This window comes from Trichosurus vulpecula, chromosome X (genome assembly GCF_011100635.1).
Source record: "Trichosurus vulpecula isolate mTriVul1 chromosome X, mTriVul1.pri, whole genome shotgun sequence".
Classification (NCBI taxonomy): domain Eukaryota; kingdom Metazoa; phylum Chordata; class Mammalia; order Diprotodontia; family Phalangeridae; genus Trichosurus; species Trichosurus vulpecula.
In genome coordinates, this window is record NC_050582.1 from 49177768 (window position 1) to 49193425 (window position 15658).

Here is a 15658-nt window from a genome sequence, read left to right on the forward strand (position 1 = left end):
TTTCAGTACATTGGTGTGGGCAGAAGTCAGATTTCAAGGGATAAAGGAACAACAAATACAAAGGGTAATGAGGAATTGAAGATATTTTTCAAGAAGTTTAGTGGTGACAAGTAGGAGAGAAGCCAGATAGAGAGGTTGAAGAGGAAGGCTTGTTCAGCATTGGGGAGTAGAGGAGCCAGTGGAAAGAGATAGATCAAAGACTGATGAGCCGGTGGGGCTGAGTAAGGGCCTGGAGGAAATAAAAGGGGATAGAGGGATTTGCTTTCCATTAGAGAGAGGATTGTAGATCCTTTGGTGGAAGGGACCTCAGAGGTCATCTTACTTAATACCTACACTTTACAGAGAGGGGAAGAGACTTGCTCAGGGTCATAAAACTAGTAAAGAGAAATGAGTTTGGCTCCTTATCCAGATTTCATTACATTATCTCTTTTTGGGAGTCAAGAGAGAGGAGAGAAAAAGAGGATAGATCCTCACTCACCTTAACACAGAATACGGACTTTTTTAAAGAGAAAAATAACTATTTTGTCATATATTTAGAACATAACTTTCTAGAGAAGAGCTGATAGATCGATCCCTATTTCTGTCAATGAAATTCATACCAACCTCATCCAGCATAGGAAAGCGACACAGTACAATAGAAAAACATGCTGGATTTAGAGGACCTGAGTTTGAAACCAGGCTCTGCTACTTCTAGCTGGATGACCTTGGGCAAGTCACCTAACCTCCATGGGCCTCAGTTCATCTATAAAATGAAGGGGTTGTACTAGCTTACCTCTAAGATCCCTTAGACTTTGATAGAACTTGGTAAATTATTGGAATGGGAAAGGTGAAGGAAAGGGAATTGTCAAATAAAAATGCTGAGATTTCTAACTAGATGAGGCCTGGTGTCACTGACGGTGAACAGGGAAGTCCTAAGGAGGAGTCGTCTTGAGGGGAAAGATCATTTTGGAACATGTTGAATTTGACTATTCAACTCCATCTATGATCCTATGAAGTAAACACAATATAATCGAAAACCACAAGACATGTATGCGTTAAAAAACTGAATGGCAAGCTCTTCGAGGTCTCTGGCCATTATTTTTGGTTTTGGTTTTTTCTCTTTGTTTCACTGGAGGGCCCAGCTTGGGAACTGTACATACAACAAGCATTTGTTGCAATGAATCTGTGAATGGATTAACCAACAAAACACCAGTCTATGTAAGATTAGGAGCTCAAAAAGCCCTGAGAGATAGTCTGCCTCATTTTTCCAGTGAGAGGAAATACCTTCCCCAAGGTCAGACAACCTCAGGAATTAGCAACACTGAGATTCGAATCCATATCTTTTGCTTCCCAATGCAGAATGTCAGCCAACATTCTGCATTGCCTCTGGTGCATGGTCTGGTGCAATCCATTTGGGCTGAATGAATTCAGATGAGGGAGAAATCTCTGAAAAACAGGCAAATGTATCATATTTCCCAGTCAAAACGTGGTGGTCATTTTGAATTGCATTGCTAAAGTTTCTCTGAAACAGAAGATCAAGCTCTTCTAAAGTGACTTTTCTTTCCTCCACTTAAAACCAAACTGTTACTTTTCAGATGGTTTGACAGACTGTGTGGACCCTGACTGCTGCCAACAAAGCAACTGCTACATCACCCCTCTCTGCCAGGGCTCTCCAGACCCCTTGGACCTCATTCAGCAGAGCCAGCCCCTGCTCTCCCAGCATCCTCCACGACTCTTCTATGACCGAATCAAATTTCTCATTGGCAAAGACAGCACTCATGTCATTCCTGGAGAAGTCTCATTCGACAGCAGGTATGTGTTTAAGATCAATGAAGGGTGGGGCGAGGGGGAGGGGAGAGAGAGTCAAGTTTCCTTACAGAGTTATGATGATAATTTAATTCAACTCAAACATCTCTTTAGCACCTACTCTGTGCCAGATGCTGAGCTAAATACTGGGAGTGCCAAAAGGAAAGCAAAATAAGGTCCTGCTGTCCCAAAGCTCACATTCTTAAACAGATAAATAAACACACTACAATGTGAGAAGGCAGTGAGCATTAACAACTGGGAGAAGGTTCCCCATAGGAATTGGCACTTGAGCTGAGCCTCGAAGCAAGCTGAGGATTATAATTGGTGAAGGTGACAAAGGAGTATACAAGCACATAGGATAGCCTTTGCAAAGGCACAGTGACGAGAAGTGAGATGCTGGTTTTAGTGAATAACCAGTAAGCTGGTTGGGCTAGAACATTAAGTGCAATAGGAAAAGTCTGGAAAGGTAAGCAGGTGTCAGATTGTGGAAGGTTTTAAATGCCAGGCTGAGGAGTTTGCTTTTTATCCTGAAGGTAATAGGGAGTTAATGACTCTTGAGGAGGGAAGTGGCATGTTCAGTATGTCTTAAGAATATTGTTCTGGAAGCTAGGGACAACATCGATTGGATAATTCTGAATTAGCAGGGGAGAAGAAATGTTCTGAACGTCGCGGTTTTTACAGAATCATAGATTTAGCATTGGAAGGGTTCTTAGAGGTCATCTAATGATACCCTCATTTTACATGAGGCCCAGAAAGATTCAGTGACTTGCCCAAGGTCACAGAGATGACAGGTGGCATAAGTGGACTTTGAATCCAGGGCCTCTCATTCCAGTCCAGCATTCTTTCCTGTTCTAATCATAATCCATGTCTATTTTGTTGTTGTATACTAATACCTTTTGTGAGTAGCCAAGGCACAGAAGAAAAAGCAAAAGTTGAAAACTCGTTTCTGAACGTTGATAAAGGCTATATACAAGAGAGAAACAGACACAAACTTACCCACCACATGCTACAATATCGATATATGCTTTCCCACATATATATGCAGATATAATCCTCCCCCAAGATTTTGTGTATGTGTGCGCAACACACACACACATAAAATTAATAAAAGACATGTTAGCAAATAACCACAACAAGGAAGAGCAGGTCTTTTTCAGATATAAATTCTGTGAGTTAATTAAAATATCACATTCCACCTTTTTTTGGTTTAAACTTGAGTTCTAAAACCTAATTTTTTAAAACATACCTTTTTACTTAATGAGAAATGTTTCCCTGTGTCATTATTATGTGAGTTTGGCCTCCACTTCAAGGAATCCTAGATCTAGAGCTGGGGGGATTTCTGAGGCCTTCTGGTCCAGCCCCATCATTGTTCCCATGTACCTGAGGTCCAGGGAGAAGAGATGCCTTTCACAGGATCACACAGATAGTAAATTAGGGAGCTGGTGGTTCGAATTCTCTGTTCCAAATCAAAACCTTTTTATAACATGCAGATGGTTTCACTTATTTTTATTAATTATGTCAAGGTGCAGCCCGTTTGGTAAATAAAAAAAGCAGCCATTACTAAGCTACCTTGAAGCATAAAAAAGGGAGATCCCATGCATTTTCTCAGTGACTTTTTCTGCTCAAGCTATAGCCATGGCATATTTTTCCAATTAAAGAAGACATGGTTGCCATTACAATCTCATGAAAATAATTTGTTCATTAGACTAGTTAATATAATTAATGTCAAGGGAAATTGCAACATCTTCTCAAAAAAGAGCAAAACACAAAAGCTGCCATTGTGTCCCTGGTTTCCTGGTGCATTGGGTCTTCCATGTAGCTAAAGGGCTTGTATGGATGCCCACATGAGTCAACTTGACCTTGCTTCATACATTAGACATATTCCTCCAACCCTCCCTCCCCCCAAAAAAGAAAAAGACGTGTGAGTTTCAAATCTATTTTCTCGTTGACTCACCTTTTCATTTCAAAACTGTAGTTCCATAGAAAAGGAAAGAAAAGGAAGCCCCATGATGCAGTTTTTTAAATTGTATTTATATTATTCTTCCACACAGTCACTACAATAAATGTTCAGCTGATGGATAGTTAAGCAACATGGTCTTCACCCTTTTTGAAAGCTCCCATAATATTGTCATACTCCCCATAGTTAATTTCTCTTTCATTGAGATACCTCTGCAATTTCTGTAGGCATTGGATGTTCATTAGGGTGATGCTCCAGGTATTTTACAATACGCCCTAGTTAGTAGAACCTTGTAGGCCTATGGAGGGTTATAGTTTGCTATCTTTATACCATGCTTAGGCAAAGAGGTCTGAGTAATCTTCTTAAGAAAAACAAATCAAGAGAGTTTGCTCATTACTGAATTTCCAGAAATGTCACCCACACACTTAAAATGTTAATAATTGCTGGTCTTTAAGGGCCAGGATTTCATAACTGTTGCAAATTTGTTTGTTTTTCCAGCACTTAACCTCAACCCACCTTTTCCGGGTAATATTAAGATTTGACATTGCCCACTATTTGGACTGGCTAATGTGTATATACATAATAAAAATTTTTTTGAAAAGCAATATTAATTAATTTCTGCTTTCTCTGAGTTTAATTTCAGAAAAGGGAAGAGGCGGGTGGAGAAAGAAAAAGAGGGAGTTTGGCGTATATGAATTTAAATCATCTAACCTCTTTCCCAGAGGTTTTTGAAATTTGTTTTATTGCTGTCGTGTCTTTACGTAGAAATCATTCTCTCCGCTCGAACCCTCTCTTAGAGAGCAGAAAGAGTATACAGGATGACCTAGAGCATGATATTTGGAGCAATAAACTTAGAAAAGAAAAGAAAGACCTAGCAGTTGTCAGAGTGAGCTGGCTGGGCCTGGTGCCTCCAGGCCTCTTCCGTCTGGTTTGACTGGGCTTCTCTGATACATTTGTTAAGTACACCAAGTTATCCGTGTTGCAGGGTACATTCTAATTCTTTCACCTAGTGATCTCAAGCATTATAAGCATTCTGATATTTTAAATGCCTGTATTTTTCCCCCAAAGAAACTAAGGATAGTATTCCCCTTGGAACAAAGCAACTGAACTTGAAAAATCAGAACTGTTGACACACAGTGTCTCACACAGTGTATGGGCTGGAGACAAACTTGGATCTTCATCCAGGTCATGTCTACTAGGTTTGGGTGTCCTCCAAGGTTCTGTCTTGGGCCCTCTTCTCTTCTGCCTCTCTACCTGAGGTCAGCAACCACAGCCTGCAGCCCATGTCTGACCTGCCACCTATTTTTGTAAGGCCCTTGAGCTGAGGGTGATTTTGACATTTTTAAACAAAGTTTTATTGGAACACAGCCATGTTCATTCATTTATGATTTATCTATTGCTGCTTCAATAGCAGAGTTGAATAGGTGTGACAGAGACTGTATGTGGCACCCTCATTGCTTCTCACTGCTGCTCAGAGCACTACAAGTCCCATTGACCCAGTTATAACTTGACAGTGTTTTGAGTGCCATGTGTTTTGCTGTACCATGATGTTTTATTTTTTATTACCAGTGCATACTCATAGTGTCAAAACAGGAAAAGAAGAGGAAATAAAATTTTGTTATAATTTTTTGAGCACAGGACTGAGATGGGAAATATTTCTGAATGAGAACTGCTCTTACCTACTATTATCAAATATTAAATGGCTTTGGAAACTAGCTTTTGATGCAGACTTGTTCATGTTTCTTAATGATTTTAGCTTAAAAATACAGGAGAAAATTACTTATTTGCAAAATTTATACTGGGATAAAATAAGTTTGATGACAACTTACATTGTTATGTAAGTTATGCCTGTGCTATCAAAAGTTAAAACAAGAAGTGAGATCTCCATTCCCACATAGATTTGCAATGGATATATTTTGTGAGCTCAAACTACAATTCCAGCAGCTTTTTTCAGACTTATTGCAAAATCTGTTTGTGTAATTGAAGAGCTTCCACCTCACTTTCAATTAGAAGTTATCAATCTACAATGTAATGATATACTAAAACACAAATATCAAGAAAAGAATCTAATATAATTCTGTAGATGAATATACTCAATTAAAATCATGATTGACATCAATATTTGGCAGTGTCCATCTGCATGAAAAGACACTTTCAAAGATTAAATATGTATAATCTGATAGCAAATCAGCATTAACAGATGAACATTTGCAGCCAGTTTTGGTGATAGGGAGCAGTTAACTCTGAACCCCAAATAAGTGGAATATTATTCCACCCCCAAATGAATCCCATTCTTCTCCCTAGTAGGCCTGTCTTACAAAAAATTATACTCTATTATTATTATTATTATTTTAAATTTGTCAATAAAAATAAATACCTAAATAATATTCTTGATTTTGCCTCTTGGCCTGCCAAGCCTATATTTACTATTTGACTCTTTACAGAAAACATTTGCTCATCCCTGCTTTATACTCTTTTACTTGGTGATCTCATCAGTTCCCATGGATTCAATTCTCATCTCTAAAATCTATTTGTCCAATCTAAACTCTCTTGACATCCAGTCTCACATCTCCGAATGCCTATTAGACATCTCAAACTGAATGTCCTGTAGACAAATTAAACTCAACATATCCCGAGCTCATTATCCCAAACCTCTCCTCATCTTAACTTCCCTTTCAATGTTGAGAGTACCACCATCATCCCAGTCACCCAGACTCCCAACCTAGATAACTTCCTTGACTCCTCACTCTCTATCAGCCTCATCCCCCATATCAAATCATTTGCCATGTCTTGTCAGTTCTACTTCAGAAACATCTCTCATGTATGTCCCCTTCCTTTGTCTGACACTGCCACCATCCTGGTGAGGGCCCTCATCACCTCATAGCTGGACTATTACAATAGCCTGCTAGGAGGTCTGCCTGCCTCAAATCTCTCCCCACTTCCATTCACCCTCCATTCATGCCAAAGTGATATTCTTAAAACCTAGGTCTGATAGTGTCAACTTGCCCCCTACTCAATAAATTTCAGAGGTTCCCTTACACCTCCAGAATCAAATATAAAACCTTCTACTTGGCTTTTCAAGCTCTTTATAACCTGGCCTCCTCTTACTTTCCTAGTCTTCTTACACATCCTCCCTACCATCCTATACTCCATATCCAATAATAATGTTCTTCTTGCTGTTCCTTGCACAAGACACTCCATCTCCCAATTCTGCCTCTCCACCATGACTAAAAGGCCCTTCCTCTGCATCACTGCCCCCCACCGACTTCCCAAGCTTCATTAATGTCTCAACTGAAGTCCCATCTTCTACACGAAGCTTTTTCCAGCCCTTGATTTTAGTGCCTTCCCTCTAAGATTACAGCCAACTTACTACCTAGAAATATATACTATATATATATGTGTGTGTGTGTGTATACATGTACATGCGTACATATATATACATATATGTATATGTATATGTATGTGGTTTGTACATAGTCGTTTACTTGTTACCCCTATTAGACTGAGCTCCTTGAGAGCAAGGACTTTCTTTTGCCTTTCTTCACATTCCCAGTGTTGAGCATAGTGCCAGGCACATAGTAATTACATAATAAATGCTTATTGACTTCTCTTGGTATAACCCTTTCTCTGGAAAACATGGCTTACTGTAATCATATCATATATATGTGAGGCCAAATCCAAAATAGGAGAATGATATCTTTGAAAATATAAGCACTTTAGAAGTGAATTTTTCAAAATTTTTATCAAATTTAATGCATTTTGGTACAATAATTTTTTGAAGTTTTTATGACAGCTTTTAAAGAATAATTGGTTTTAATTGTGTAGAATTGTACATTCTTTTTAATTCTCAAAGCACTGTCACCGTGGTCATGGTATTAGCTGTCACATTTGGGCAATATCACATTTGACCACAGAATGCCAAAGATACTGCCCCATGTGCACACTATTCAAGGTACCAGGGGGTAGAACATGTTCCCCTGATACCTACTCTATCTATTCATATCCATCATCCAGAAAATTGAGTTTTTTTCAATGTCCTTTTGCGGCATGTCAGACTGTCCAGACCTTTCTCATATTAAGAGCCACCTGGGGCTCAAGGTTTTCGTGGAGTTCAAATTCCATTGCTAATTGTCTCAGAACGGAATCTTTCCCAAACTCACCACTTACTGGTCTCCTTCCTTTTTTAAGATCCCAGATTTAGAGCAAGAAGGCAACTTTGAGGTCCCTTCATTTTTCAGGGAAGGGCACTGAGACCTTCTCTTGAATGTTAGGTCCCTGCTCGGGTCTCATAGGTAATCGGTAGCAGAGCTGGCCTTAGAACCCCCCTGACTTGAAACCCAGCTTTCATTCCTTTGTTCCACACTGAATAGGATTCATTTCAGGTTTCTTTTTTGCATCTATTTCCAAAGTATCTGCAGAGTAAATCACATATTATACATGCCCTGTACAGCTTATTATATTTTAATAATGTAAATAGGTGAATAGATGCATTATTGATCTTTGGTGCCTAAGCATTTAATCACTATCAATAATGGAAAAGGTTTTTATAAATATGTAAAACCAGAGTACATTAAACTAAATGACAGCAGTAATTTGCAAAGCCAGACATTTCACTCACCATCACTAATGGAATAATGCTTTTAAAGAACAAAATACTACCAGAAGCAACCAGCTACATAGGACAGTGCTAGCATGTTAGCAGTGGCTAACGACCCAGAGGCCTAAGCAAAGCAGTATAAGGCAGGTTTCCACTGAGTCTCATGGGCTGACATTTTTCACATTTGCCAAAGAAGAACTCTTTTTGGTCACATGGGCCATACAGGTGATGTTAAGGCCCAACGGAAAGTCAGTTCCCAAATGTAGAGCTAGTGTCTTTAAAGGGTAAGGCTGTGGTCCTTCAAAGAGCCAGGAATAAAACTCAGAAAGGTGGAAGCATTTCCATGATGACAGTACAGTCATGGCTGTGTCTTTGGCTTTCTAGGCATTCCACTGTGAGCATGCCCTGCCCATCTTTAACCCAGCCTAAAACTACTATATAGTATCTCCCATTCCCACCTCCAGCTAAACTTATTTTCAGAGGATTGTCCAGCCCAACTCCTTCATTTTACAATGAGGGATTGACTTGTGGAAATTGATAGAGTGGAAATGACTTGCCGAAGGTGACGCACTTAGCAAAATAATACAACTAGGAATGATGACTGCAACTCCAGCCCTCTTTGCCATCACAGCACGCTGAGGGAGTTAGGAGAAAGACTGTTCACCTCCTTCCATCACTTGGCACTGTTGATTCTGCTCCTTTTGGGGTAATTGAGAAAACAAAAGCTATCTACAAATACTACAAAAATGTACTACATGGGAGGCCCAAAAAACAAATAGAAGTACTGGTGATAGTGGTAGGCAAAGACAGAAAAGCATACATCCCTGCGAATGGAGCTCTTGGCAAGCACTCTGTCTACCCCAGCCCTCCTTTGGTAGACCTCTCTTTAAGATTAAACTCTGAATCCTGGTCCTGATTATTCATGATGCCTGATAATAGCACTAATTACTTTGCATAACTTCTTTAATAAATCATGCTTTGGTGCACTTAGGGAAGTAGGGAGGTACCATCCATTCCAACCCAGGGAGAGGCCAAAGGAGTGGCTGGTCCTAGATCAAGACTGGAGGGGAAGATTAAACACAGTGCAGCTGTGCTGGTCACATTCGCATACATTGATTCTGCTACAAACTTGACTGCTAGCAGGTGGCCTAGGTTGTTGAGTTTGGAGTCTCTGCTACATTGGAGGGACATGATCGATCTGAATTAGTTGTTGACCTGATCTTATGGGGAAGAAGTGATACTGACTTGAGGGTTTCCAGGCACCAGCCTAAAGCAAGACCAATTGTCTATGGTGAAATAGAATGAGCAGCTACTGAACTGACTTAGACTGACTTCATGAAAGAGGAAAGGCTTAGTGCTTATTAAGGATAAGTGTGCATCTTAGCTAGTTTCAAAATGAGAGAATATTTCCAGCTAGGCCACTAGGTGGCACAGTGCTTAAAGTGCTGGACCTGGAGTCAGGAAGCCCCTAGTTCAAATCCAGCCTCACCCTCTTACTATCTGTGTGACCCTGGGAAAGTCACTTAACCTCTGAATGCCTCAGTTTCCTCATTTATAAAATGTGGAAAATAACAGCACCTGTCTCCCAGAGTTGTTGCAAAGATCAAATGGGAAAATATTTATAAAGCCCTTAGCATTAGTACCTAGCAATAGTAGGTACTTTATAAATGTTTATTCCCTTCCTCCTTTCCAACTTGGACACAATTTTTGGATTTTTCTGCAGTTCATAGTGTTTGTGCCAAGCAGACTAACTAGAGGAAGACAATCACCATTCATTTGAAAAATTAATATTTATACCTACCTAGGTTGATTTGACATCACTTATAACTTTCTCTGCATCTTTGATTCTTTCAAGATAATTCAAATTAGATGAGATTGATTGTTTCTCTCATGAGGTTAATGGATATTACACTTGGTAATAGGTTCATACCATTCATCTATATATTGAACCGCCTTGACATGCCCATTTCCTGCCATCTGATATCCTATGTAAGTGATTATGTTAGATGGGGACAGTTGGGATCCTGACACTCAGTGACAGAGGAGCAGATGAGCTGCCATTAAGCCTTTCCAGGCCCTGGGGATATAAATACAATGAAAGAAAAGTACATTCCCTCAGAAAATGCCAGTGCTTCCACATTAAGAACCTCCAGAGGGGGAAATAAGCAGGACTCCAGCCTTGGGTGCACACACCTTTATTAGCTCTGGAGAAGGACATTAGGCCACTTGTACAGGAGCTGAAAGAAACCACAGTGGGCTTCTTGGATTGGGTGGCCTTCCAAATTCTCATAAATTCCAATAACTCCTCACAAAGTAATGGTGACCTGTGGAAGAATATGTGCTACTAAATAGAGCTGTCTGGTGAAATAGCCTTAAAGAATTAACAATTTAATTGTTTGCATGCTGGAGAATTCTCAAGGGTTTAGGAGTTCTTTAGGGCAGATGACTTTCTTACAAAAGCTGAATATGCCTTTCAGTCTTATTTATATCAATAACTCAGTTCAAGTATCATGAGTTTATTACATGCAACTATGTTCAAGTCATCGTATTAAGTACTGCAGATGCAAAATCCAAAAGGAAAACTGAGGACTTCCATTCGTAGGGGCTTATGTTCTCCTGGAGGAGGGAGGATGCAGTGTGTACATAAATAAGTATACAATACATACGAAATAAATAGAATGTCACTTCAGGGATACAGTGGGGAGAACAGTCACATCTAGGGGAATTAGGTAGGGTCTGGGTCATTAGAATGCTTATGGTGCCCTGAACAAAAATAGGGAAGTTAATGATGATAATTAAGAGTTGATGAAATCACAGAAAGTGCAGGCTGAGAAGAGCGCCCAGACAAAGCCCTTCAGTACATCCACATTAGGTGACTGGACAAAGATGATGAGCCATTGCAAGACACCAGGAAGGAAAGGCCAGAGAAGTAGGAGGATAACCAGGAGAAAGCAGTATTTCAAAAACCTAGGAAGGAGAGAATATCCAGGAGGAAGAGACAGTCAACAGTGTGTGTCAAAGACTTCAGAGAGGTCAAGAAGGAAGAGGATTGAGAAGTCTGTGGGATTATATACATTGGTAACCTAGGAGAGGGCAGTTTCACTTGAGTAGTGGATTCTGTAGCCAGATTGTAGAAAAATAAGTGGGAGGTAAGAAAGTAAGGTGATGATGTGAATGAGAGGAGACATATAGGATGATAGCATGAGGGGATGGAAGGGTCACGTGAAAGTTTCTTAAGGATGGAATGGGGGTGAAGAGAGAGAAAGTCATAGAAGGAGGGAGACCTGAGCCTACTTATGGGGAGAAGAGGAGTCAGTGGATAGAGATTAGAGAGATTACTTTGCTTCGTGCATCAGCTTGCCTCATGGGTAAATTATCTCAGATTCCAAAATAGGGTTCAATTAATTGATCCATCCACTTGTGAGACATTGGTGTTTAGTTGGACTAACCAATATATTGGATGCCATGTCTCTGTTCAGCTGAACACAGGTCTAAAAAAATCCTAGCCCTGATTTAAATCCTACCTCAGATACTACCTGTGTACTGTTGGGCCTCAGTTTCTTCTCCTTTCTTTCTTTCTTCCCTTTCTACTTCTGAAGTTATAAATCCTCCATTCCCATACTTAACCAACAGACCCAACAGTGGTTACAGTCCTTCTGTATGCTGCCTTCAGACAGCTGGTCAGTATATACATATTAGGCACCTACTATGTGTCAGGTACTGCGCTAAGAAAGGCAAAAGACAGTTTCTGATCTCAAGGACTCAAGTGGAGGAGACAGCAGGCAACCAATCATGTACAAATAAGTTAGAGACAGGATAAATTGGACATAATCAATAGAGGAGAGACACTAACATTAAAGGGGATAGGGAAAAGATTTTAACTGCGACTTAATGGAAACCAGGAGGTAGAGATGAAAAGGAAGAGAATTTCTAGGTATGGGGTGGGGCAGCCAGAGAAAAAGTGTCGCATCTGGAGATAGAATGTTGTTCAAACAACAGCAAAGAGGTCATTGTCACGGGATGTGGTCAGTGGGGAAGGAGGTGGGGAAGGTGTGAGAAGACTAGAAAGGTAGGAGGGTAGTTCAGATTATAAAGGGTTTTGAACACCAACCAGAGGATTTTATATTTGATCCTGAAGCCACCTGAGTTGATTTCATAGGGAGCAGGGTGACATGGTTGGATTCGTGTTTTAGGAAGATGACTTTGGCAGCTGAGTGGAGGACGGACTGGGGAAAGACTTGTAGCAAGCAGACAATTGTAATAGTCTAGGTGTGAAGTGATGAGGGTGATGGTGGTGTCAGGGAAGAAAAGGAGGCATATTTGAGAGATTTTACAAATGAAAAAATCAACAAGCATTGGCAACAGATGGGATATGGAGGTTGAGAGAGAATGAGGAGTCAAGGATCACACCTAGGTCTCGAGACTTGGTGACTGGGAGGATGGTGGTACCCTCAACAGTAATAGAGAAGTTAGGGAAAGGGGAGGTTTGGAGGGGGTGAAGGTAATAAGTTTCATTTTGGACATGTCAAGTTTAAGATGTCTGTGAGACATCTATTTCAAGATGCCCAATAAGTAGTTGGAGATGTGAGACTGAAGGTCAGCAGAGAGGTTAGGGATAGATAAGTAGATTTGAGAATCCAGCATGGAGATGATAATTAAATCCATGGGAAGTAATGAGAAGACTGAGTGAAATAGTGCAGAGGGAAAAAATCAGAGGCCCCAAGACAGAGCCCTTTGGGACACCCACAGTTAGTGAGCATGACCTGGATGAAGATCCAGCAAAGGAGACTAAGAAGCAGGAGAGAGCAGTGTCACAAAAACCTAGAGAGAATAAAAGTATCAAAGAGACAGGCTGATCTACAGTGTTAAAAGGCTATAGAGAGGTCAAGAAGGATGAGGATTGAGAAAAAGCCATTAGATAGAGTAATTAAGAGATTGTCTTCACCTACATACTGAGCTCCCCACCCCCATGCAAAAAGAAATTAATCCCAAACCCAGAAGGGTCCAAGATTTCTAAGTGCTGACTTGCTCCTGAAGGCAGCACAAAGAACAGTTGTGTGACTAATTTCTTTTTGTAAACCTGCAGGTAAAGAAGAAGAAAAAGCAATTACTGCTTGCCTAAGAAAAAGATTTAATTGGTTGCTTCTAATAACATCATTTCAGTACTCACCTGTTGTGTTATTTCTAATAATTGTAATTAGTAATAATATTTGAGCTAACAGTACCTAAACCGGGGAGGGGGGGAGCATGAATAGACCTTATTCATTGGAGTACATCCTGATACTAGATTTGAAATTATAGAGGACATAGACTTGAATTCTGGCCCTGCGACTTAATACTTATACTACCTTTAACAAGTCCCTTCCCTTCTCTGGGCCTCAGTTTTCCCATCTTTAAAAAGAGCAGTTTGAACTAGATGATTCCCACCTCTAATTCCTATCATCCTATTTTCTTCCTAACCTTGTTTCTATTGTTCAATTAGGGTCCAGGTCAGAAAGGATCAAGCAGACATAAAATCTTTATCTCCTACTGTATCTGTATACATAAAGCCACGTATCTGTGACTGGTTGGTTAGTACACAGTGCTAATGAGGCCGTGGATGGAGATTCCGTTTCCACAGGGGCCAGTTAGTTTTGCTCTGCTCACCCGGTACATACTGGGTCCCTAAGCCTGGCCAGCTGTCTCACCAGTGTGTGCTCTGGATTACAAGGGGGCCATAGAGTAATGAAGGTTCTCGATACTATCTGAATCCTCCCAGCCAGATGAGCAAATCCACATGCATGCAGTGCACCCAATCGTTGCTCAATAGACATTTGCCGTCCCACCACCAACAGCATCTTTTTTCCCAATTAATCAGTAGTAATAACTTCCTTCTTACAAATTGAAAGTATTTCCTTATGAGGTAAGGAAGGGAGAGTACTATTATCCCGTTTTAACAAAGCATGCCACCAAGGAATATATGCAAAATTATCCTGCCAGTAAGCAGCAGAACCAGGACCACAAGTCCCATCTGTAGGTATTTTGCCCAGTTAGAGGATGGAGGGACAGTAACCTGGAACAGCACTGTTGGGTACTTTGTGTGCCTAGCTCCCTCCCTAGGTTAGGTGATCATTTGGAAGTTAAAAGCCAGATTCACTTGGAAGTGATAAGAGAGACCAATGAGGCCTGTTCTGAAGATAAGAAACCACCTAGTCTCACCAAAGATGGGCAACCTTGGACCTATTCCAGAAGAACTACAAGGGCTTCTTGGACAAAGCTTTCAGGATTCACAGCTAGACCAATAGAAACATGTCTGCCTGAAGCATGTGGGCCTTTCCACATTTTCAAAAATGTGACTGAGGCATCAGTTTGCTTTTGCTCTTTTCCCCCCACTTTTCTTGGGTGAGTGGGGGTTTGGGAGTGGGAAGGGATCTCAGCCATTCAAAGCAAACTGACTTTTGACAAGCAATTACCAGGGCACATGGGAAAATCCCCACCCCAACATGGGATGAGTGGCCTCATTTTGTTTTTTCTAGAAATATCCTTAGCCATGAGGAAAATATTTCTGCCTCAAAAGATAACTGCATTTTCATTAGCCCTGCCCTTCCCAGAGTATTCAAATGCTGTTGCCTAATGCTCCCAGCTGCTTTTAATGTTAGCCACTTGGTAGGTGTGATTTATGTGAGCTCCCCACCAGGGAAACAGGGATTAAATCAGCCAGCTCATTTAAGGAAAAAAGAATGAGTTTTGATTGGGTTTGAATATGACCATTTACAAATTTGCATTTAAGGACTTGGAAATGTTTCTTCTGTAACCCTAGGAAGTGTTTTTGTAATGCTGGACTAGAATAGATAAAAAATATCAGAAACCACCACATGTGGTACATGAGCCCATTGGACATGTGGGAAAGGACTGCCTTAAATGTGCCTAAAATTATGAAGCATCCAGAAATGAATGATAAGGTAGCTATTGCCTTTGTGAGGCATTTGAGGAGACATGTTTATTCTTATAGGTCAGGAAGGTACCACTGACATCCCTGAAAGTGTAAATGGCCAAATGAACAAAACTCTCGTGCCCTGAAAGAGTTCATCGACAAAGCGCAACACCCCATCCTGTTATTTGGAATTGTAGGATATTCATCTGTTATGCAAGTATCGCAAAGCATTCTCTAAAATCCTCCCAACCGATCTATGAAGTAGGTCACAAATATATTATCAACAACCTCAGTCAGAACGAACCTTAGCAGGCATTTAGCCCACTTTCCACCCGGTGTAAGACTCCCATGCCTGACATGTGGTCATTCAGGTTCTTCTAAATAAAATCAGCTTCAGCTTCTTCTA

The 15658-nt window shown here is 40.5% G+C and overlaps 1 protein-coding gene across 5 annotated transcripts in view; it reads left to right on the forward strand.

Annotated features, from left to right (window-relative positions):
- Window positions 1-15658, forward strand: part of TENM1 (teneurin transmembrane protein 1) — a 448583-nt gene that overhangs the window by 303339 nt on the left and 129586 nt on the right. For all 5 annotated transcript variants that reach the window (XM_036739968.1, XM_036739972.1, XM_036739969.1 and 2 more), the window contains one exon: window positions 1575-1791. In XM_036739968.1, coding sequence (XP_036595863.1) covers window positions 1575-1791 — 217 coding nt within the window. The remainder of the gene's footprint in view (window positions 1-1574; window positions 1792-15658) is intronic.